The 26225-nt window shown below is 49.3% G+C and overlaps 1 protein-coding gene across 1 annotated transcript in view; it reads left to right on the top strand.

Annotated features, from left to right (window-relative positions):
* Positions 1–26225, top strand: part of cpa6 (carboxypeptidase A6) — a 190978-nt gene that overhangs the window by 54073 nt on the left and 110680 nt on the right. The window contains exon 3 of the mRNA XM_085993964.1: positions 2076–2200. Coding sequence (XP_085850090.1) covers positions 2076–2200 — 125 coding nt within the window. The remainder of the gene's footprint in view (positions 1–2075; positions 2201–26225) is intronic.

Genomic DNA, 26225 nt, shown 5'->3' with positions numbered 1-26225 from the left:
ACTTTCTGCCCGTGTCGCTAGATCGGCTTACCCACCACCGTGGTAGAAGGATGATCACTGCCTGTCGCTGATGGAGGACTTCGTGGTCAGTAATTTCAACCCGGGTTCTCGATGCCTCCCGTGCGATGCGGTGCTCAGCAGGCTGATGAGGGCGGATGCCTCTTCTCGACGCCCGTTCTGAGGACGAAGCTGCCTTGGATGCAAAACTGCCGCAGGGTTAGATCGGACTCGTCGCCACTGTTGAGTCTGAGTGTCCCAGATGTGCTTATTCTAAATCACTGGACACAGACAACAAGAATAACTTAAACAGGTCTTTACTAATCGAAGGTCAGGGCTGAACTGCTTAGCAAATTACTACACAGAGTTTATATACCGGTGTGGTCACCACCGGTACTACAATATACAGTAGCCAAGAGAAAGTAGTCCATCTCTTAAGGTAGTCTCTTAAGGTGGTACAGGTTACATACACCACAATCATGAGCTTGTAGCTGAGCATTAGCTTGCTTAATTTAGTTGCTTACTATTTCATTGTTAAGGGAACTGTAATCCTTTTGTTGATGAAAGGTACTGCTTGTATGTGCACAAATGTTAATGTGAGTGCTATCGATGATGAATTGTACTTCAATGATAAATTGTACTCAAAGATGCCACAAGAATGGAAAAAAATTGTGTACCTGTCCAGTTGATGCTACATACTGGTGCTGAATTTGATCTGTGTGTGCATGTAGTGAAAAAGGGCTTGTGTTAACTCTGTGATACAGCAGTAAACTGCATAGCAACTGAAGGCATCTGCTTGGTGCTTAGAAGTACTCACAGGAACAGAAGTCTAGTTCTGTAGTTCCTTTCATTTCCACTAAGAGCATCATATGATGTTGCTTCTTGGCTGCAGGCCCGGTTTCAAGAGTTGACCCAGGGCAGAGATCACACTTTTGTTGATGCACAGCTTCCATATAAGTTGTTCCTCACTGAGGTACAGGTGCATCTTTGGCACTCCTGCTGCATTGGGTAAAGTAAGTCCTGAAAGCCTACTTTATATGACCTCTAACTTTTTGGGCCATGGTTTCCTGCTGATCCTGCTTGTGCTCCTTCAAATCCCCCCAAAAAATTGACCCTGCAACACCCACGCTGCTGTGTTTACCGAAAGACTTTGACTTGTTCCATAAACTAGCACCTGCTCTGTTCACCCTTCAAACTCTGGTGTCCCACTGGTGCTTTACATGAGTTTAAATTCTGTGAAATTAACGTGAATCCAGCAAATCTTGTAAAGCTGCCCATTTCTTGTTAATTGCTGAACAAGGGATTAGCAATCAAAAGCGCCATTAATGCAAAGATAATCTGTCAATGTCTATTACACTTGCTTACTTGCAGGAGAAATCATAAGAGCATGGGCAATAGGTATTGCCCACTCTATTAATGTTAACTAACAAAATTACAACACCTTACTGCACAATTAGCACATATGATAACTCTGATTCCAGGTGAGTAATCTGCCTTTTCTACCAGTAATGTCTGAAGTCAAATCCTGCATCACAGATGTTGAATATGTTATAACCTTGGACATTTATACCAATGGAGAAATTCTCTATTCTACTCCATGTAATTGTATTGATTAGCATACTACACAAAGAGACTAACATTTTAACAGTGCTTTGTAGATCTGAATCCATCCTATTGATAATTTATTGGTTACACTGTTGGGTTCAGTAATTCCTGTAAGGCCTGGCATTATCACCACTGACAATTTAAATTCAAGTAGTTTTTAAAAAGCTAACGGGAAGAAATGAAAGGAGACTGACTGAGCAGGGAATATGAATAGTGATCAGTGTGCATTCAGCAATCTAAAGTGGCCACAGGAGTTAAAAGGATGGCTAATGGACTGTTGAATTGATGGTTATTGTTCCAATGGAAGTGATTGTGGTGCATTGTCAGGTTATTTTAAGAGCTGCTTGCTTCATGCATTTTAAGCTTTACTAAATTGCAATCCATAAATACATGACAAGAACTGTTATATAACGGAGAATCATTTTGTAACTAGAACCGAAATGCATAAAAATTAGATTGTTTTCTGCCTACAGGTGAATTTGTGGCAGCCCAGCAGCATCCCTTCTATTAAACTTGGTGTTGTTGTGGATATACATGTTCCCAGGAGCAGTTCTCAACAATTCTTTCAGTCACTTTTGCAAACTGGAATTGAGTTTAAGTAAGTTTATAATTTATCTTTTAAATCTACATATTCTAGTCGAAATACATGTTAGCAAAAACCAACATTCTACAAGTCAAATCCATTAACATAAGGGCTGGCAAAGTAACTTACTTTGTGTGGTAAACCACGTTCACTATCGTATCACTGTTAGTAGTTAGCACTGTTCACCACTGTTCGTTATAACTGTATCACTGACCACTATTGTATCACGGTACGAGGTCGCCTCTTGCCACACTGCTATACCTGGGATGACCACTGCCGACTCCGCCTTGGCTCCACCCACCAGGCCAGGTATAAAGGTGAGCGACTGGCTGGTATTCCTCCTGCTTGGATCGGATCACCCACGAGAGTGGGCTCTGTTATTTAGTCAATAAAAACCTTTAGTCACCTTTGTAACTCTTCGCCTTTTATTGGAGGAATTGATAGGTATATCAATTTTATTGACTAAATTTAATGATGTCCGACAACGAGTCACAACCGGCGGAGGAGCCACCAGCGCAGCTCCCAGGAGCACAGCCACACCAGCCAGCTTGGCTGCGAGCCCTCAGACCGCCGTACCTGGACCTGAACCCACGAGCAGCAAACTCAGCCGCAGACTTTAAACACTGGCTGGTCTGCTTCGAATCATACCTGAGAGAATCCAGCGTCCCTCAGGCATCCAAACTAAGTGTCCTGCAGGCACAACTGAGCCCGAGAGTATACACTCTCATCGAGGACATGACTACCTACGAGACCGCCATCAACCTGCTGAAACAGAAGTACCGGACCCCGGTAAACTACATGTACGCTAGGCACCTCCTAAGATCACGGCCGCAACAGCCAGGAGAATCAGTAGCCGAATTCTCACAGGCGCTATATGCACTCGCCAGGAACTGTGACTTTAAATCGGTGTCGGCAGCCGAAAATACTGAAGATAATATCCGCGACGCATTCCTGAAAGGCCTACGGTCCGAGTACTCACGGCAAAGACTGCTGGAAGCTAAAGACCTCGCTATCTCCCTGGAAGTGGCCCACCAAGATCAGGAAGCATTCACCAGGTACTGCTCGCGACCCTGGGACTCGGGCCCGACCCCTACCACAGCACCCTTCCCAGCGCCGCCCCCGGGACCTACCTCTGCGTCGGCGTCCCGGACCCGACCGGCCCCGCCACCCCCCGGCACCGGCCCCGACATCGGGCACCCGCGATCGGGCTGCCGGCTGTTTTTTTTGTGGCCAGGAGAAGCACCCGAGGTCGCGCTGCCCAGCCAAGAACTCCATATGCAAAACCTGCCTGAAGAAAGGCCACTTCTCCAAGGCCTGCAGGAGCGGATCCTCAGAGGCCAGCAGTGCCGCATGCGAACTATGGGGGCGGCCATCTTTGTTTAGGGCAACTGAGGCCAGCATCCCCACACATGAGTCATGGGGGCGGCCATCTTTGATTAAGGCAACCGACCCCAATAGTGCCTCATGGGGCCCTACCTCGTGGGAGACGCCATTTTACTCACCACGCCCGACCGCCTCGCCCGCAGATGACAACGACTCGCTCAGCTACACACTAGCTTCCGTCACCCTGGACCAAGCCCGCCCGCACCATCTGTCCAAGTCAATGATGGACATCAAAGTGAACGGCCACGCCACGACCTGCCTGTTCGACAGCGGAAGCACGGAGAGCTTCATCCACCCAGACACGGTGAGCCACTACTCCCTCTCTGTCCTACCAACGCGCAGCCGAATCTCGATGGCATCGAGGTCCCACGCCACGGACATCAGCGGCTACTGTGTCGTGACCCTGTCGGTTAAGGGCACGGAGTATAAAAACTTTAAACTCCTCGTCCTCCCCCATCTCTGCGCTGCCGTCCTACTAGGGCTGGACTTCCAATCCCACCTCCAAAGCGTAACCCTAGCATACGGTGGACCCCTCCCCCCACTCACAGTCAACAACCAGCAAACGTTAAACCGCCCACCGCGTAACACCTGCAGCCTCTCCACCCTCAAGGTCCCGCCACCCTCTCTGTTTGCTAACCTTACCCCTGACTGCAAACCCGTCGCTACCAAGAGCAGGCGGTATAGCGCCGGGGACAGAGCCTTCATTAGCTCTGAGGTGCGGCGCCTCCTGAAAGAGGGCATTATCGAGGGGAGCAGCAGCCCCTGGCGTGCCCAGGTCGTAGTCGTAAAGACCGGCGATAAAAACCGCCTGGTCATCGACTACAGCCAGACCATAAACAGATATACCCAGCTGGACGCATACCCCCTCCCCCGCATATCTGACATGGTCAATCAGATTGCACAGTATAAAGTATTCTCGACCATCGACCTGAAGTCGGCCTACCACCAACTCCCTATCCACCCTGAGGACCGCCAGTATACCGCCTTCGAGGCGAATGGGCGCCTATACCACTTCCTTAGGGTCCCCTTCGGTGTCACTAATGGGGTCTCGGTCTTCCAAAGGGAGATGGACCAGATGGTTGACCAGAATGAACTGCAGGCTACATTCCCCTACCTAGATAACGTCACTATCTGCGGCCGCGACCGGCAGGAACATGACGCGAATCTGGAGAAATTCCTCCGTACGGCCCAACGGCTGAACCTCACCTACAATAAGGAGAAATGCGTGTTTAACACCACGCGCCTTGCCATCCTCGGCTGCGTAGTGGAGAACGGAATCATCGGCCCCGACCCAGAAAGAATGCGCCCCCTCATGGAGCTACCCCTCCCCCACTGCCCTAAAGCACTTAGGAGAACCCTGGGGCTTTTCACCTACTATGCCCAATGGGTACCCAATTACGCGGACAAAGCCAGACCCCTCCTGAAAGCCACTTCCTTCCCCCTCACGGAGGAGGCGTGCGCGGCCTTCTCCCTCATTAAGGGAGACATAGCCAAGGCCACGATGCACGCAGTGGACGAGTCCATCCCCTTTCAGGTGGAGAGCGACGCATCCGACTTCGCCTTAGCCGCCACCCTAAACCAGGAGGGGAGGCCAGTGGCCTTCTTCTCAAGGACCCTACAGGGCCCCGAGATCCGACATTCGTCGGTCGAGAAAGAGGCCCAGGCGATCGTGGAGGCAGTACGGCGCTGGAGGCACTACCTGGCAGGCAAACGATTTACCCTCCTCACCGACCAGCGTTCGGTGGCTTTCATGTTTAATAACAAGCTGAAGGGCAAAATCAAGAATGACAAGATTTTGAGATGGAGAATCGAGCTCTCCACCTACGATTATGAGATCTTGTACCGGCCAGGCAAGCTGAACGAATCCCCTGATGCCCTTTCACGAATGACATGCGCCAGCGCGCATATCGATAGGCTTCAGACCCTCCACGACCAGCTCTGCCACCCCGGAGTCACCAGACTCTACCATTTCATTAAGGCCCGCAACCTGACCTACTCCATCGAGGAGGTCAGGACCATGACCAGGAACTGCCAGACCTGTGCGGAGTGCAAACCGCACTTCTATAGGCCGGACCGAGCAAGCCTGATCAAGGCCACCCGCCCCTTCGAGCGCCTGAGCATCGACTTTAAGGGGCCCCTCCCGTCCTCTGACCGTAATGTGTACTTCCTCAACATCGTTGATGAGTACTCCCGTTTCCCCTTTGCCTTCCCCTGCCCCGACATGACCAGTAGCACGGTCATTAAGTGCCTGAATGCCCTCTTCGCCTTGTTCGGGTTCCCGAACTATATACACAGCGACCGGGGCTCCTCCTTCATGAGCGAGGAACTCCGGCAATTCCTCCTAGAGAGAGGTATTGCAGCAAGCAGGACCACCAGCTACAACCCCAGAGGTAACGGTCAGGTGGAAAGAGAGAACGCGACGGTATGGAAGGCCGTCCTCTTAGCCTTAAAGTCTAAGGGCCTCCCAACCTCCCGCTGGCAAGAAGTCCTCCCGACAGCGCTGCACTCCATCCGGTCATTACTTTGCACGGCCACTAACACCACCCCCCATGAACGAATGTTCGTTTTCCCCAGGAAGTCGACTACGGGAACCACTCTACCAACCTGGCTGACCGCCCCGGGGCCGGTCTGGCTGCGGAAACACGTGAGGACCCATAAAACGGACCCCCTGGTCGAGAGGGTGAACCTCCTGCACGTCAACCCCCAGTACGCCTACGTGGCGTACCCAGACGGGCGGGAGGACACTGTCTCCCTACGAGACCTCGCACCCTCAGCCGATCCGGAAACACCGCCACCACCCCCCCCCAACCTCAGTCCAGGTAGACGGCATGCCGGAACCCCACGAGCCCTCGCCGACCACGCAAACACCAGCATCAACACCGGATAAGGCACCAGCACCGGATAAGGCAATACCACCGCTGCGGCGATCGGAGAGGCTTACGAAGCCTCCGGACAGACTGACCTACCAGAATTGGTAGTACACTTCACCCCGCCGGACTTAATTCTAAACAAGGGGTGAATGTGGTAAACCACGTTCACTATCGTATCACTGTTAGTAGTTAGCACTGTTCACCACTGTTCGTTATAACTGTATCACTGACCACTATTGTATCACGGTACGAGGTCGCCTCTTGCCACACTGCTATACCTGGGATGACCACTGCCGACTCCGCCTTGGCTCCACCCACCAGGCCAGGTATAAAGGTGAGCGACTGGCTGGTATTCCTCCTGCTTGGATCGGATCACCCACGAGAGTGGGCTCTGTTATTTAGTCAATAAAAACCTTTAGTCACCTTTGTAACTCTTCGCCTTTTATTGGAGGAATTGATAGGTATATCAATTTTATTGACTAAATTTAATGATGTCCGACAACGAGTCACAACCGGCGGAGGAGCCACCAGCGCAGCTCCCAGGAGCACAGCCACACCAGCCAGCTTGGCTGCGAGCCCTCAGACCGCCGTACCTGGACCTGAACCCACGAGCAGCAAACTCAGCCGCAGACTTTAAACACTGGCTGGTCTGCTTCGAATCATACCTGAGAGAATCCAGCGTCCCTCAGGCATCCAAACTAAGTGTCCTGCAGGCACAACTGAGCCCGAGAGTATACACTCTCATCGAGGACATGACTACCTACGAGACCGCCATCAACCTGCTGAAACAGAAGTACCGGACCCCGGTAAACTACATGTACGCTAGGCACCTCCTAAGATCACGGCCGCAACAGCCAGGAGAATCAGTAGCCGAATTCTCACAGGCGCTATATGCACTCGCCAGGAACTGTGACTTTAAATCGGTGTCGGCAGCCGAAAATACTGAAGATAATATCCGCGACGCATTCCTGAAAGGCCTACGGTCCGAGTACTCACGGCAAAGACTGCTGGAAGCTAAAGACCTCGCTATCTCCCTGGAAGTGGCCCACCAAGATCAGGAAGCATTCACCAGGTACTGCTCGCGACCCTGGGACTCGGGCCCGACCCCTACCACAGCACCCTTCCCAGCGCCGCCCCCGGGACCTACCTCTGCGTCGGCGTCCCGGACCCGACCGGCCCCGGCACCGGCCCCGACATCGGGCACCCGCGATCGGGCTGCCGGCTGTTTTTTTTGTGGCCAGGAGAAGCACCCGAGGTCGCGCTGCCCAGCCAAGAACTCCATATGCAAAACCTGCCTGAAGAAAGGCCACTTCTCCAAGGCCTGCAGGAGCGGATCCTCAGAGGCCAGCAGTGCCGCATGCGAACTATGGGGGCGGCCATCTTTGTTTAGGGCAACTGAGGCCAGCATCCCCACACATGAGTCATGGGGGCGGCCATCTTTGATTAAGGCAACCGACCCCAATAGTGCCTCATGGGGCCCTACCTCGTGGGAGACGCCATTTTACTCACCACGCCCGACCGCCTCGCCCGCAGATGACAACGACTCGCTCAGCTACACACTAGCTTCCGTCACCCTGGACCAAGCCCGCCCGCACCATCTGTCCAAGTCAATGATGGACATCAAAGTGAACGGCCACGCCACGACCTGCCTGTTCGACAGCGGAAGCACGGAGAGCTTCATCCACCCAGACACGGTGAGCCACTACTCCCTCTCTGTCCTACCAACGCGCAGCCGAATCTCGATGGCATCGAGGTCCCACGCCACGGACATCAGCGGCTACTGTGTCGTGACCCTGTCGGTTAAGGGCACGGAGTATAAAAACTTTAAACTCCTCGTCCTCCCCCATCTCTGCGCTGCCGTCCTACTAGGGCTGGACTTCCAATCCCACCTCCAAAGCGTAACCCTAGCATACGGTGGACCCCTCCCCCCACTCACAGTCAACAACCAGCAAACGTTAAACCGCCCACCGCGTAACACCTGCAGCCTCTCCACCCTCAAGGTCCCGCCACCCTCTCTGTTTGCTAACCTTACCCCTGACTGCAAACCCGTCGCTACCAAGAGCAGGCGGTATAGCGCCGGGGACAGAGCCTTCATTAGCTCTGAGGTGCGGCGCCTCCTGAAAGAGGGCATTATCGAGGGGAGCAGCAGCCCCTGGCGTGCCCAGGTCGTAGTCGTAAAGACCGGCGATAAAAACCGCCTGGTCATCGACTACAGCCAGACCATAAACAGATATACCCAGCTGGACGCATACCCCCTCCCCCGCATATCTGACATGGTCAATCAGATTGCACAGTATAAAGTATTCTCGACCATCGACCTGAAGTCGGCCTACCACCAACTCCCTATCCACCCTGAGGACCGCCAGTATACCGCCTTCGAGGCGAATGGGCGCCTATACCACTTCCTTAGGGTCCCCTTCGGTGTCACTAATGGGGTCTCGGTCTTCCAAAGGGAGATGGACCAGATGGTTGACCAGAATGAACTGCAGGCTACATTCCCCTACCTAGATAACGTCACTATCTGCGGCCGCGACCGGCAGGAACATGACGCGAATCTGGAGAAATTCCTCCGTACGGCCCAACGGCTGAACCTCACCTACAATAAGGAGAAATGCGTGTTTAACACCACGCGCCTTGCCATCCTCGGCTGCGTAGTGGAGAACGGAATCATCGGCCCCGACCCAGAAAGAATGCGCCCCCTCATGGAGCTACCCCTCCCCCACTGCCCTAAAGCACTTAGGAGAACCCTGGGGCTTTTCACCTACTATGCCCAATGGGTACCCAATTACGCGGACAAAGCCAGACCCCTCCTGAAAGCCACTTCCTTCCCCCTCACGGAGGAGGCGTGCGCGGCCTTCTCCCTCATTAAGGGAGACATAGCCAAGGCCACGATGCACGCAGTGGACGAGTCCATCCCCTTTCAGGTGGAGAGCGACGCATCCGACTTCGCCTTAGCCGCCACCCTAAACCAGGAGGGGAGGCCAGTGGCCTTCTTCTCAAGGACCCTACAGGGCCCCGAGATCCGACATTCGTCGGTCGAGAAAGAGGCCCAGGCGATCGTGGAGGCAGTACGGCGCTGGAGGCACTACCTGGCAGGCAAACGATTTACCCTCCTCACCGACCAGCGTTCGGTGGCTTTCATGTTTAATAACAAGCTGAAGGGCAAAATCAAGAATGACAAGATTTTGAGATGGAGAATCGAGCTCTCCACCTACGATTATGAGATCTTGTACCGGCCAGGCAAGCTGAACGAATCCCCTGATGCCCTTTCACGAATGACATGCGCCAGCGCGCATATCGATAGGCTTCAGACCCTCCACGACCAGCTCTGCCACCCCGGAGTCACCAGACTCTACCATTTCATTAAGGCCCGCAACCTGACCTACTCCATCGAGGAGGTCAGGACCATGACCAGGAACTGCCAGACCTGTGCGGAGTGCAAACCGCACTTCTATAGGCCGGACCGAGCAAGCCTGATCAAGGCCACCCGCCCCTTCGAGCGCCTGAGCATCGACTTTAAGGGGCCCCTCCCGTCCTCTGACCGTAATGTGTACTTCCTCAACATCGTTGATGAGTACTCCCGTTTCCCCTTTGCCTTCCCCTGCCCCGACATGACCAGTAGCACGGTCATTAAGTGCCTGAATGCCCTCTTCGCCTTGTTCGGGTTCCCGAACTATATACACAGCGACCGGGGCTCCTCCTTCATGAGCGAGGAACTCCGGCAATTCCTCCTAGAGAGAGGTATTGCAGCAAGCAGGACCACCAGCTACAACCCCAGAGGTAACGGTCAGGTGGAAAGAGAGAACGCGACGGTATGGAAGGCCGTCCTCTTAGCCTTAAAGTCTAAGGGCCTCCCAACCTCCCGCTGGCAAGAAGTCCTCCCGACAGCGCTGCACTCCATCCGGTCATTACTTTGCACGGCCACTAACACCACCCCCCATGAACGAATGTTCGTTTTCCCCAGGAAGTCGACTACGGGAACCACTCTACCAACCTGGCTGACCGCCCCGGGGCCGGTCTGGCTGCGGAAACACGTGAGGACCCATAAAACGGACCCCCTGGTCGAGAGGGTGAACCTCCTGCACGTCAACCCCCAGTACGCCTACGTGGCGTACCCAGACGGGCGGGAGGACACTGTCTCCCTACGAGACCTCGCACCCTCAGCCGATCCGGAAACACCGCCACCACCCCCCCCCAACCTCAGTCCAGGTAGACGGCATGCCGGAACCCCACGAGCCCTCGCCGACCACGCAAACACCAGCATCAACACCGGATAAGGCACCAGCACCGGATAAGGCAATACCACCGCTGCGGCGATCGGAGAGGCTTACGAAGCCTCCGGACAGACTGACCTACCAGAATTGGTAGTACACTTCACCCCGCCGGACTTAATTCTAAACAAGGGGTGAATGTGGTAAACCACGTTCACTATCGTATCACTGTTAGTAGTTAGCACTGTTCACCACTGTTCGTTATAACTGTATCACTGACCACTATTGTATCACGGTACGAGGTCGCCTCTTGCCACACTGCTATACCTGGGATGACCACTGCCGACTCCGCCTTGGCTCCACCCACCAGGCCAGGTATAAAGGTGAGCGACTGGCTGGTATTCCTCCTGCTTGGATCGGATCACCCACGAGAGTGGGCTCTGTTATTTAGTCAATAAAAACCTTTAGTCACCTTCGTAACTCTTCGCCTTTTATTGGAGGAATTGATAGGTATATCACTTTGTACTTCCCATCTTTAGGAATTTCTATGTCACACATCATATCCTGATCAAGGTGGGCAGGCCAACTTGCTCCCATGCTTGTCCCAATGTGGTTTTGTAACCAGCCACTAGAAGGTGGATCGAATGGTCTGGTTTGACTCCTTCAAATCACCCTGATTTTCCCATGGAACAGATGGCTCACCTTGGCTTGGCTTCTCCCCTGGTGGCACTGATGAGATTGGGACCTTGCTGAGTGGGAGATTAGATGCCCATAAATCTGCACCTGTTACTCTTTGGCAGTGTACAAAGTAACCACTCTCTGCTCACTTAAACTCGTTCCCACTAAACTGCTGACCACCCAATTTCCCTTGCTGGCCCCCATGCTAGCTGAGACTGTAAATGGTTTCTTATCCTCAGGTACTGTGCCCCTCCCTTTCAAAATTGTCATCATCAACACGCCCCTCCCCCCCCCCAAAAAAAAATCCCACACTCTGCTCCTTTTATCCTGCAAACTACTGCCCCATTTCCTACTTCATTTTCCTTTCCAAAGTCTTTGAATGTGCTACCATCTCCCAAATATGTGCAACTCCATATTTAAATTGCTATCTCTCCAATCAAGTTTCACCCTCTGCCACAGCACTGAAATGACTCTAATCAAAGTCACAAATGAGATTCTTTGTGACTGTGGTACATTTTCCCTCCTTGTTCTCCTCAACCTCTCTGCAGCCTTTAACACAGTCAACCACGCCATTCTCCTCAAATGCCTCTCCTCCATTGTCCAACTCAGTGGACCTGTCCTTGCTTGGTCCCGCTCTTACCAAGTCAAAACCTTTGGTCACCCCTCCTAATATCTCTTCCTTTGGCTTGGTGTCCATTTTTGTCTGATTACACCTCTGTGAAACACCTTGGAACTTTTTTTCTGTTAAAGGTGCTATATAAATTCAAGTTGTTTTGTTGTAGTATCAGAACTTGTCTCTGCTATTTTAGTGGTGGCAATAACCCATTTATATTGAAGCTTCACTAAAATTGCAGAGAGGAATTTCAGATGAATATATACAGTATGCAAACCCTAGTATTCCACAGTATCATTCCCATTATTTTGTATATATATATTAAAAATGTTGTAATTTGCTGATGCTTGTGTATATGGTAAACTAAGAGATTAGAGCACAGTGACTGGATTGAACTTTGCTCAAAAATGGGTGGTTTTGCTGTGTCATGGTGGTTTAAAAAGAAAGGAAAATGGGCAGGAAAACATTAAGGCAACCCCACCTCAAAACCTGCTCATAACAACCTGCCAGTGACATTGGCTGCTCACTTGCGCATCCCCCCGCCCCCCACCACCACCACTACATGCAGTGGACTATAAATGTGACATTGGGAAGGCCAGTATCGTGTCCCAACGGTGGTAGAGAAGAGTGAAAGCCAAGTTTCTGAGCTAATTTTTATCATCCTATTGAGACATACTGTAATGAAACTGCTGTGAATGGTGTACATCATACAAATTTGCCATATTATACAGCAACAGCTTAAACCACAGCCAATATGAACAAGCTAAATGTATTCATTTAAAATTAAAAAAAACAGAAGTGGTAACATTTTCCTCAAGATTGTGACACCAGTCTAATTGATTGCTTAAAATTCCAATTTCCTTTTTGAACGCAGGAGCCACAAATGGAGAAGCTTGACACTGGTAGCCACTCAAAATAATTGTTAAATTCTCAAAACAATATAACTGCTTCCTCCTCGTCTCTTGTATCTGACCTTGAATAAACTAAATGCATAATGTGGCCCCAGCGAGGAATAACACCTTTTATGAGTATTGCAATTGAGAACTAAACAAGGTATAGACTTGCTGCCAACTGTTCGTATTCTGCATCAACAACCAGCTTTTTCATCTCTTGTTCATGCTGTCCACGGGGGACTGGGAAGTCTGCTCTTCTCCGGCCTGCATGCAGACTCTGCTGGCATGCTCTGATCTAAGCTGCGCTTCCCTTGTGCTGTCTACTGATGTTACCTGAAGTTGCCCTGATTTGAGTCACTTGGATCCCATGCTGTCCTCGGGTGAAAACAATCAGACTTTCACCTCAAGTGGCTCAGGTGGAAGAAGAGGCAGCAGCAGAAGATGTAACGTCAAGAGCCTCTTGTTTTGGTTAGGTTCAGTATCTGCATTTTTTTAAGTTTGTACCTTTTTAGTACATTTCAAAGCATGATGGAGTTAAAAACATTGGCCCAGAAATTCGGGTCGGGGGCTTCCCGCGGGTGCAAGCCCCTGACCTGCACTTACCTTGCGCGCCGGCCGTTGAGCTGTGGGCCCCCGTGGAATTCCAATCCTGGGCCTGCTCCAGCTGCCGGCGCGCAGTGCTTGCATATCCCAGGGGTGCAGTTAGTTCGATGCGTCCCCTGGGATCACGTGGGCCATGGGGAGCCAATCGGAGCAGGGAATGCTCCATTCATAAGTTTGACAGGAAGTGCTGTCAAACTTAGAAATACTACGGGCCCCAAAACATCACTAAATCTTCAAATAATTTTTTTTTAAAAACCATCACATTTTTAAAATAAACTATAAATTACATGAAATAACTACTTTAAACAATTTAAATTTTTGAAAAAAATAATTTTATTTTCTAACGGGGCTAAAAATAAACTTGCCTTTCTTTAAAGTATTTAAAAATAATAAACCTGTGGAAAAAATGTTTTAATTTTAATTAATTCACCACTTACCTTGTAAAAAGCAGGCCTTACGCCTGCTTTTTAAATGTGTAACTTCTGGAGACTTACCCTCCCGGGAAAACCTATATTAAAAAAAAGTAAGTTCCATATGCACGCGCTGCCTCTCCCGCGCACGCGTTCGACCTCTGAACCCCTGCTTTCAGGGGAACGGAAGTGCCGGTTTCCCGCGCATGCGCAGTGCATGCAGGAAACCGGCACTTCCATTGGGCTTACGGGTGAGTACCCCGTGCGTACTCACCCGTGGAGACCCGAATTTCTGGGCCATTAAGTTGTTTTAATGGTGTATTCAGTGAAACTTCCCAGTTAAAAGCAAGTGATGCAATAATTTCAAGACCAACTTTAAAAAGTCTCAACTTCACCATGCAGTTAATTATATCAATCTGGGAACACTTCCCTTATTACAAAATCTTAATTTGCTGTTATATTGAGGACTGTCCATTTTCATAGCCTTTAAAGGCTGCGAATTTCTCATTGGAGGCGGGATGATGGCGGGAGAACTGGTTTCTGGGTTCCAGTCACAAACCTGGCTGCAGCCGCTCTGTAAATGGGATTTGCCCTTGATTGACCTTGTTAAGCCCGCCCTGCGGGCTTCCCGGCCAATTAACAGGAAGCGGGTCTCATGATGTCATTTGATGACATCATCAGCCGGTTTCCTTAAAGGGACCATGTCCACATGGAGTTTGACAGTTGTTCTGTCAGCGTTTGACAGCATTAAGGTGCTGCAAACACTGACAAGCACTGCACAAAGGTGAACGCTTGCACCCAGGCTCTCCAGTGACTCCCTCCATATGCTTATGGAGGGAGTCACAGCACGCAAGGAGGTTCTCTTCCCTTCCAAGGGCGGAAGAGACCTCGCCAGGACACCAACGCAGCCTGGTTGCGCATTGCAGAGGAGGGAAAAAGCAGGGATGTCATCAGGGGTCCCTGGCTGCAGTGGTGCCAACCTTTCAATGATCTCAGTGGATCAGGAAACGTTACTGTAAAGCCGCACTCAAACTCGCCCTGCTGTGCCACTCAACACATCCCCATCACTCTGCCTTCCATACCCTTCTCTCCTGCACATCCTTACACCAACTTATCCACCCAACCTCTCTATCTACTTTATCACTTCCCCATCTCACTAGCCACCCCTCGCACTCACTCTCATCCTACTGCAAGCATACCAACTAACAACACACAAGGGTAGGCACTTGAGAGGTTTAGCCAATGTCCATATGAAGTTTCTGGTAATGTGCTGTCATACAGTGAAATCTATTTCCAAAACTGGCCCTTATTGGACAGATCTGAGTGCACCTTGAGAAGAGTCTTGCTGAGTTCCAGTGATTGTTCAGACATAACCCCCCCCCCCCCCCCGGGTTATAGTGATGAGTGTGCATGGAATGGTTTGGACATTAAAGGGATGCTTCACGGTGCTGGTGTGGGATGTTGTCAACCTGGCGCATCATGTGGCAGCCAGGGTTTACAGTGTCAAGTGAAGTAAATCTGGCCATGGTGATGCCATCGCTGGCCTCCCGGGCTGCAATGTTGTCAGGGGATGATGCCCTGTGTCCAGTGCATGGCGGAGAAGGTTGGTGATGGTGTTTGGAGCTGATCGTGGAAGGATTTGGAGGACCAAAGTCAGATTGTTTCAGTGGCTCCCATGTTGCTGCAATAGATGGTAGCTGCAGGCGCGATGATAGAAGCGATCTGTCAATGGTGAGAGCGCTTCTCCCAATGAGGTGGCACTGGACATACAGTTGTATCTAAAAACTTGTAAGCTAAAGAAATCTCTATGTATAAAAAATGCAGTAAACAACATTTTCTACGCTCTGAAGTAACCATCTGCAACATGGCATTCTTTACACCACTTCTGCAGCTATCAACTTTTCAGAAACCTCAGAGCAGACTTAACTCATGCCAGGTTGAGCTGGTGTGTTCCCCGAGCAGCAGGTAACCCATGGGGGAGAACGTAAAATTTGAAGGAAGCCTCAAAATAGCCTTAAATTGGCTCTTAACAAGCCATTTAACAAGCTGAATTGTATCCCCCGCCGCTTGGTGTCGGGTCAGTTCTCCGCTGACAGACCTGACACCTGGGAGACTCACGTGGAGGTGGGTTGACAGCAGGTTTCCTACCCGCTGTCAATCTTTGCTATTTTGACAGCGGACCCGCCTCCAAACCCGCCCTCTGAGCACCGGCAAATTCGCGGCCAAAATGTTTTAGTTTAGTAAATTATAATTTGATGCAAAATACAATTGTGAAGCTTGAAAGTGAACTAGCAACAAAGTATTAGATGTGTTAAATTGGATAGCCCCCAAAAATGAGCATGGGGATTGCAATGTGTGATTAACCCGTGACCGTTGAGTAGAATGTAGGCAGCATGCCAACTTTGTGCTGCCTACTCATTATAATGATTTCTGCGTGCAACCAGCGCTAACCACGCTGTTCATTGACTGCATGCTTCAGCTGGGGGCCCAATATGGTTACTTCCTAGCACTACTTAAAGCTAGCCTGCACTACTAAAAGCTAGCCAGCACTTTTTAAAGAGAAGGTGCATTGTGGCTGCTGGAGGTGCTGAGATCATTGAGAATAGTGTGCTGTGCACAATCAACAAAGGCTGATCAGGGGAGAGAGTGGGCACCAAGGTGTTTGGGCGCTGCACTGGAGATCTTGGTGGAAGAGGTCGAACGGAGGAGAGATGGCCTGTACTCTCGGGGACCAGAGGCTCTCCAGACACACATTTAAAAGGCAGTGGCAAGAGATTGCGGAGGAGGTCAATACCAGGAGTATAGCTCCAAGAACATGGCTACAGTGCAGGAGGAAGATTAATGATCTTGCACGAGTATTCAAGGTCCGTGAATATATCTTCAAATGCAATATCTTATCAACTCCACCACTAACCTCAACCACTGCTCAATTCACCCCCCAATCACTCACCTACCAACAATCTCTATCACTAGGACCCATACCTAACATTCATATGCTTCACCTCACCCTCGCCCTCAAACCCACATCTCACAGCTTGCACACACTGCCAGCTATTTAACCATGACAGCCACATCCACACAGATTGCATGACACTGACACACTTCATTCTCTTGCAGGAGAAAGTGGCGTGCATGTTCTAACCCCCATGGAGGAGACGGTGCTGGCCATTAAGGGAAGGGCCATTGCTGAGGCCGTGGGCACCAGCAGGGCTGAAGCCATTGAAGATGAGGTTATCCACATACCTAATCCTCCTTCTCTCATCCCACTTCTCCCTCATCCCACAATCATTTCTGACAGAGAGCTGTTGATGGTGCAAGCATGCACTTCTTACTTTCTCCACTCACCTCAACACAACCCTATTCTTGTCCCTTTGTCCGAGGGAAATGGCAGAGACTTTGAACAAATATTTTGTATCGGTCTTCACGGTAGAAGACACTAAAAGCATCCCAATAATAATTGATAATCAAGGGGCTATAGGGAGGGAGGAACTTAAAACAATCACTATCACTAGAGGGAAAAAGTACTATGTAAACTAATGGGACTAAAGGCTGACAAGTCCCCTGGACCTGATGGCCTGCATCCTCGGGTCTTAAAAGAAGTGACTGCAGAGATAGTGGATGCATTGGTTGTAATCTACCAAAATTCCCTGGATTCTGGAGAGGTCCCAGTGGATTGCTAAACTGCAAATGTAACTCCCCTATTCAAGAAAGGAGGGAGACAAAAAGCAGGAAACTATAGGCCAGTTAACCTAACACCTGTCATTGGGAAAATGCTGGAATCCATTATTAAGGAAGTAATAGCAGGTTATTTAGAAAATCATAATACAATCAAGCAGAGTCGACATGGTTTTATGAAAGGGAAATATTATTTGACAAACGGGGTTGGGGGTAATATATTAGCATCGATAGAGGATTGGCTAACTAACAGAAAACAGAGTCGGGGATAAATGGGTCATTTTCAGGTTGGCAAAATGTAACTAGTGTCGGCGGGAATCCTGAGCGGCAGAGCGGGGCTATAAAAGTCCCAGAGACCAGGTAAGGCCTCACAGCGTCGGCGGGAATCCTGAGCGGCAGAGCGGGGCTATAAAAGTCCCAGAGACCAGGTAAGGCCTCACAGCGTCGGCGGGAATCCTGAGTGGCAGAGCGGGGCTATAAAAGTCCCAGAGACCAGGTAAGGCCTCACAGCGTCGGCGGGAATCCTGAGCGGCAGAGTGGGGCTATAAAAGTCCCAGAGACCAGGTAAGGCCTCACAGCGTCGGCGGGAATCCCGAGCGGCAGAGCGGGGCTATAAAAGGCCCCAGAGACCAGTTAACGCCTCACAGCGTCGGCGGGAATCCTGAGCGGCAGAGCGGGGCTATAAAAGTCCCAGAGACCAGGTAAGGCCTCACAGCGTCGGCGGGAATCTCGAGCGGCAGAGCGGGGCTATAAAAGGCCCCAGAGACCAGGTAAGGTTTACCAATCTCCAGTCTGGGAACTCGGAGGGAAGGAGAGAGGTAAAAAGTAATTCAAGTGTGACGTCACCAGAAAGCGGGTAAGTGATTGGTTGGTGAGCATTTCTCCCTTTTGAAGCTTAAATCTCTTTGGTTTATAGTTTCTAAGGTGTGATATTCACCATCTAGAATCGGGGCAGAGGGTATTTAAGAATAATATTAATAAATTTAATTAATTACATAGAATGGGAGATCAGGTGATGTGTTGCTGCTGCAATATGTGGGAGCTGGTGGACACCATTGATGCTCACGGTGATCACATTTGCAGTAAGTGTTGGCTGCTCGAGGAATTCCGGCTCCGTGTTGAAGAGCTGGAGACCGAGCTTCAAACACTGAGACACATCAGGGAGGGGGAGAGTTACCTGGACTCTGTGCATCACGAGGTAGTCACACCAATTAGATTAATTAATTCAGATGTAGTCCGTGGCCAGGGTCAGGATGGTGTGACTAGAAGTGAGGCAGGTACGGGGATCCAGGAGGTAGTGTTGGAGGAGCCGCAGCCCTTGCTCTTATCCAACAGGCTTGAGGCTCTTACTCCCTGTGAGGATGGGAACAGGGACTGCGGGGAGGATGAGCAACCTGGCCACGGCACCGTGGAGCGGGGGGGCCATTCAAGTGGGGGGAGTTAAAAGAAATGTTGTAGTGGTAGGGTATTGTATCATTAGGGGGATAGATAAGAGTTCTTTGCGGCCAAGAGCGAGAGTCCCGAAGGCTGTGTTGCCTGCCCGGTGCCAGGATTAAGGACATCTCCTCTGGGCTGGAGAGAAACTTGGAGTGGGAGGGCGAGGATCCAGTTGTCGTGGTCCATGTTGGTACCAACGACATAGATAGGACAAGGAAGGAGGTTCTGCTGAGGGAGTTTGAGCAGCTAGGGGCCAAATTAAAAAGCAGAACCACAAGTTGAGCCACGAGCGAATTTGGCTAGGACAAATAAAATCAGAGAGTTAAATGCGTGGCTCAAAGACTGGTGTGGGAGAAATGGGTTTTGCTTCCTGGGACACTGGCACCAGTACTGGGGCAGGAGGGAGCTGTTCCGTTGGGACGGGCTTCACTTGGCCAGTGCTGGGACTAGAGTCCTGGCGGATCATATAACTAGGGCTGTAGAGAGGGCTTTAAACTAACTAGTGGGGGGGAGGTTCCTAGAGAGCAAATAATAAAAATGACAACAGAGAAGGTCATAGACTTAGGTAGCAGTGGGGAAATTGAAAACCAGAGCGTGTCAGGAAGGGGCAGAAGGTATGGAGTAAAAGGTAAAGTAATAAAACGGGCAAAAGCAGGAACTAAGTGTCACAAAACATCTTTGAAAGTTCTCTATCTGAATGCACGTAGCATTCGTAACAAAATAGACGAGTTAATGGCACAAATAACTACATATGGGTATGATCTTGTGGCCATTACAGAAACATGGCTGCAGGGTGACAATGCCTGGGAATTAAACATACCAGGTTATTTAACGATCAGGAAGGACAGGCAGGAAGGAAGGGGATGTGGGGTGGCTATGTTAATAAAGGAAGGAATCACTGTAATACAGAGAAATGATATTGGGTCAAAAGATCAGGATAATGAAACAGTTTGGGTGGAGGTAAGGAATAATAAGGGGAAAAAAACACTAGTGGGCGTAGTCTATAGGCCTCCAAACAGTGGCAACTCTGTTGGATGGAGTATCAATCAGGAAATAGTTGAGGCTTGTAATAAGGGAACATCTATAATTATGGGGGATTTTAACTATCATATTAATTGGACAAATCAAATTGGGCAGGGCTGCCTTGAGGATGAGTTCATTGAGTGTATTAGGGATGGGTTTCTTGAGCAGTATGTAATTGAACCGACCAGGGGGCAAGCAACCTTAGATCTGGTCCTGTGTAACGAGACAGGATTAATTAAAAATGTCCTAGTAAAGGATCCCCTTGGAATGAGTGACCATAACATGGTTGAATTCCATATTCAATTAGAGGGTAAGAAGGTTGGATCTCAAACAAGCGTGCTAAGCTTGAATAAAGGAGACTATGAACGTATGAGAGCGGAATTGAGTAGAGTGGATTGGGAAAATAGATTAAAGGGTAAGACGATACATGATCAGTGGTGTACATTTATGGAGTTATTTTACAACTTCCAAAAAATATATATTCCACTGAGAAGAAAAGGGTGTAAAAGAAAAGACAGCCATCCGTGGCTAAGTAAAGAAATTAAGGATAGTATTCGACTAAAAACAAGGGCATATAAGGTAGCCAAATCTAGTGGGAGGACAGAGGATTGGGAAAACTTTAAAAGACAGCAAAAAATAACAAAAAGATTGATTAAGAAAGGGAAGATAGATTATGAAAGTAAATTAGCAAAAAATATAAAAACAGATAGTAAGAGTTTTTATCTATCTATATATATATATATATATATATATATATATATATAAAGCGGTACTTCTGTCATTCTGTCTGTCATTTCCTGTGCGTCTTGCGGGTATGCACTCGAAAGTTACAGGGCGTACCTACGCGCGCGTTACCTCCAAAGAAAGCTTACGCTTCAGAGACAGTTTTAAGCGTATTTACTTTTCGGTCGGACGAAAATTGTTCGCGCCTTATGCAAAAAACCTTCAAAATTAAACTCATTATCTGCTAGCATTGATTGACTGACATCAAGGTTCCACCAATCCTGTTCCGTCACAATTGACCAATCCTACAGTACGGTCCCCTGATGGTTGGCCAATCGGTGTGTGTGTGGGCGGGACTATTCGTTTTCATCTCGGGGATCTGCCAGCCATTGTTTGACTACCAGCTCTGTTCAGCTTCCAGCTCAAATGACTTCAGCTTCCAGCTAAAACGACTTTCAAAGTTAGTATCTCTTTTAAAAATAACATTACATTTACCAAAAACGTTTCATAAGTACTTTCACTTTCATTTTTCAAGCTTTTAAAAGGTAGACAGACAGGGACACACACAGGGCCCTAAAGCCTGCCACTCGATTTAAAATGTTGCCCAGCACCAGATTCACAAAGGGACACAGACAGGGCCCCAAAGCCTGGCACTCGATTTAAACCGCCTGCCCCAAAACAGCCCTGGCAACGCCGGGCTCCCCAGCTAGTAGTTATATAAAAAGAAAAAGGGTGGCTAAAGTAAATGTTGGTCCCTTAGAGGATGAGACTGGGAAATTAATGGTGGGAAATATGGAGATGGCAAAAACACTATGAATATTTTGTATCGGCCTTTACAGTAGAAGACACTAAGAATATCCCAACACTGGACAAACAGGGGGCTAAAGGGGGGGAGGAGCTAACCATGATCAAAATCACTAAGGAAGTGGTACTCGGTAAAATAATGGGACTCAAGGCGGATAAATCACCTGGACCTGATGGCTTACATCCTAGGGTCTTGAGGGAAGTGGCGGTAGGGATTGTGGATGCATTGGTAATCATTTTCCAAAGCTCCCTGGACTCGGCAAAGGTCCCGGCAGACTGGAAAACTGCTAATGTAACACCCTTATTTAAAAAGGGCAGTAGACAGAAGGCTGGAAACTATAGACCGGTTAGCCTAACATCTGTGGTAGGTAAAATTTTGGAGTCCATTATTAAGGAGACAGTAACAGGACATTTGGATAATCATAATTTAATAGGACAAAGTCAGTATGGTTTTATGAAGGGGAAGTCATGTTTGACAAATTTGCTGGAGTTCTTTGAGGAAGTAACATATAGGGTGGATAAAGGGGAACCAGTGGACGTAGTGTATTTAGACTTCCAAAAGGCATTTGACAAGGTGCGACACAGAAGATTATTGCTTAAGATAAAAAATCACGGGATTGGGGATAATATTCTGGCATGGATAGAGGATTGGCTATCTAACAGAAGGCAGAGAGTTGGGATAAATGGTTCATTCTCAGACTGGCAATCAGTAACTAGTGGTGTTCCGCAGGGGTCAGTGCTGGGTCCCCAACTCTTTACAATCTATATTAACGATTTGGAGGAGGGGACCGAGTGTAACATATCAAAGTTTGCAGATGATACTAAGATGGGAGGGAAAGTAGTGAGTGAGGAGGACATAAAAAACCTGCAAGGGGACATAGACAGGCTAAGTAAGTGGGCAGAGATTTGGCAGATGGAATACAATACTGGAAAGTGTGAGGTTATGCACTTTGGCAGGAAAAATCGTAGAGCAAGTTATTATCTTAATGGCAAGAAACTGGAAAGTACTGTAGTACAAAGGGATCTGGGGGTCCTGGTGCATGAAACTCAAAAGGTTAGTATGCAGGTGCAGCAAGTGATTAGGAAGGCCAATGGAATGTTTGCTTTCATTGCTAGGAGGATAGAATATAAAAATAGGGAGGTATTGCTTCAGTTGTACAAGGTATTGGTGAGACCGCACCTGGAATACTGCGTACAGTTTTGGTGTCCATACTTAAGAAAGGACATACTTGCTCTCGAGTCAGTACAAAGAAGGTTCACTCGGTTAATCCCGGGGATGAGGGGATGGACATATGAGGAGAGGTTGAGTAGATTGGGACTCTACTCATTGGAGTTCAGAAGAATGAGAGGCGATCTTATTGAAACATATAAGATTGTGAAGGGGTTGGATCGGGTGGATGCGGGGAGGATGTTCCCGATGATGGGTGAAACTAGAACTAGGGGGCATAGTCTTAGAATAAGGGGCTGCTCTTTCAAAACTGAGATGAGGAGGAACTACTTCACTCAGAGGGTGGTAGGTCCATGGAATATGCTGCCCCAAAAAGCTGTCGAAGCTACATCATTACATAAATTTAAAACAGAAATAGACAGTTTCCTACAAGTAAAGGGAATTAAGGGTTATGGGGAGCGGGCAGGAATTTGGACATGAGTCTAGGTTCAGATCGGTCATGGCCCTGTGGGTAGCGGAGCGGGCCCAGGGGCCGTATAGCCTGATCCTGCTCCTATTTCGTGTGTCTAATTCTGTTAGATTCAGGAGATGGTTCTGTAATAGTGGATTGGCGGTTAGGATCAGATCAGCCATGATCTTATTGAATGGCGGAGCAGGCTCGAGGGGCCGATTGGCCTACTCCTGCTCCTATTTCTTATGTTGTTATGTTCTTAGTGGGGTGCCACAGGGATCAGTGCTGGGGCCTCAACTATTTACAATCTATATTAATGACTTGGATGAAGGGACCGAGTGTACTGTAGCCAAATTTGCTGCTGATACAAAGACAGGTGGGAAAGCAAGTTGTGAGGAGGACACAAAGAGTCTGCAAAGGGATATAGATAGGTTCAGTGAGTGGGCAAAAATTTGGCAGATGGAGTATAATGTGGGAAAATGTGAGGTTATCCACTTTGGTAGGAAGAATAAAAAAGCAAATTATTATTTAAATAGAGAGAGACTACAAAATGGTGAGGTACATAGGGATCTGGGGGTCCTCATACATGAACACAAAAAGTTAGCATGCAGGTACAGCAAGTAATTAGGAAGGCAAATGGAATGTTGGCCCTTGTAAGGGGGATGGAGTATAAAAGTAGGGAAGTCTTGCTACAACTGTACAGGGCGCTGTTTGGCCTCCTTATTTCAGGAGGGATATACTTGCATTGGAGGCAGTTCAGAGAAGGTTCACTTGGTTGATTCCTGAGATGAAGGGGTTGTCTTAAGAAAGGTTGAGCAGGTTGGGCCTATACACATTGGAGTTTAGAAGAATGAGTGGTGATCTTATTGAAACATGTAAGATTCTGAGGGGGCTTGACAGGGTGGATACAGGGAGGATGTTTCCCCTCATGGGGGAATCTAGAACTAGGGGGCATAGTTTCAGAATAAGGGGTCGCCCATTTAAAAAGATGGAGGAATTTCTTCTGAGGTTCGTGAATCTTTGGAATTCTCTACCCCAGAGAGCTCTGGAGGCTGAGTCATTGAATATATTCAAGGTGGAGATAGACAGATATTTGAGCTACAGGGGAGTCTTCGGGTTATTGGTAGCGGGCGGGAAAGTGGAGTTGAGGCCAAGATCAGATCAGCCATGATCTTATTGAATGGCGGAGCAGGCTCGAAGGGCCAAATGGTCTACTCCTGCTCCTATTTCTTATGTTCTTATGTTTTTTTTTCTTTCACATATCCAAGAACTGCAACCTGCCCAGGCAGTGAATGAAGAGCAAGAAGACAGTGAAGATGAAGACATGCCGTCTCGCGATTTCACAGTCGCAGCCACCAGATCAGATATTGACACTGCATGTAATTTAGAGTACAGGATAGAGGTGGGATCTGCACATGATGAGACACCAGGCACAAGTGCACTGCAGCCAGGGCAGGGGGATAGGAGTGCGCAGGTGCCAGCTCTCCGGAGGACTGAGTCGCACACTCGTTCTGCTGCAGAGGACTCATGAGGTCTTTAATGGGCCAGGCTACAGAAGAAGGCTGATGGGTGTACACTCAAATGCTCTGCACTGGGAATCCTGCTGGAAAACTTGCGTTCAATGTCAAGGAGCATGGAGGACTCCAGACCAACTTGGCACAGGGCTTTGCGCAGAGCTTGGAGCCCATCCTTTCCAACAAGTGCGAGGAGCTCATGGACTTTTGTCTCTAAGTTTGAGACCCTCTGATCAGCTGTCTCTGTCACTTCCCTTCCCCTAGCCCACCGGGCCAAACTTCCTCTAAGGTTCCCCCCTGCCCTAGCCCTGAACTCTCATCTTTCTCCAGTTTCTCTCCGATCTCCCCTCATGACCTCTCTGCGCTCATCTTGTCCATGAGACCCACTTCCTGCTCCCTCTACCCCATTCCCACTAAATTGCTGACCACTCAACTTCCTTTTCTGGGTCCATCCTCCTCCAATGCCTCTCCACCGTCTTTCAGCTGGGTGCGACTGCACTCACCTGGTTCCATTCTTATCTATCTAATCGTAGTCCAAGAATCACCTGCAATGGCTTCTCTTCCTGCTCCCGCATCATTACCTCTGGTGTCCCACAAGGATCTATCCTTGGCCCCCTCCTATTTCTCATCTACATGCTGCCCCTCAGCGACATCATCCAAAAAACAGGGTCCGTTTCCACACGTACACTGACGACACCTAGCTCTACCTCACCACCACTTCCCTCGACCCCTTTACGGTCTCTCAATTGTCAGACTGCTTATCTGACATCCAATACTGGATGAGCAAACATTTTTTCCAATTAAACAGTGGGAAGACCGAAGCCATTGTTTTTGGTCCCCGCTGCAAACTCCGTTCCCTAGCCACTGACTCAATCCCTCTCCCTAACATCTGTCTGAGGCTGAACCAGACCGTTTGCAACCTTGGTGTCATATTCGACCGCCTATTTCCACCTCTAACATCGCCCATCTCCGACCCTGCCTCAGCTGATATGCTGCTGAAAACCTTATCCATTACTTTGTTACCCCTAGACTTGACTATTCCTACTCATTTCTGGCTGGCCTCCCATGTTCCACCCTACGTAAACTTAAGGTCATCCAAAACTTGGCTGCCCGTGTCCTAACTCGCACCAAGTCCCGTTTGCCCATCACCCCCTGTGCCCACTGACCTACATTGGCTCTTGGTTAAGCAACGCCTCGATTTCAAAATTCTCATACTTGTTTTCAAATCCCTCCATGGCCTCGACCCTCCTTATCTCTAATCTCCTCCAGCCCCACAACCGCCCCCGCCCCCCCCCCCCGCCACTGGAGATATCCGCGCTCCTCTAGTTCTGCCCTCTTGAGCATCCCTGATTATAATCACGCAACCATTGGTGGCCGTGCCTTCAGGTGCCTAGGCCCTAAGCTTTGGAATTCTCTCCCTAAACCTCTCCGCCTCTCTATCTCCCTTTCCTCCTTTAAGACGCTCCTTAATACCTACCTCTTTGACCAAGGTTTTGGTCGTCTGCCCTAATTTTTTCTTGTGGCTCGGTGTCAAATTTTCTTTGTCTTGTAACACGCCTGTGAAATGCCTTGGGAGGTTTTACC

The sequence above is a fragment of the Somniosus microcephalus genome, chromosome 7 (genome assembly GCF_052327205.1).
Source record: "Somniosus microcephalus isolate GS21.2 chromosome 7, FLI_Smic_1.0, whole genome shotgun sequence".
Lineage (NCBI taxonomy): Eukaryota > Metazoa > Chordata > Chondrichthyes > Squaliformes > Somniosidae > Somniosus > Somniosus microcephalus.
This window is presented reverse-complemented; position numbering and strand designations above follow the sequence as displayed.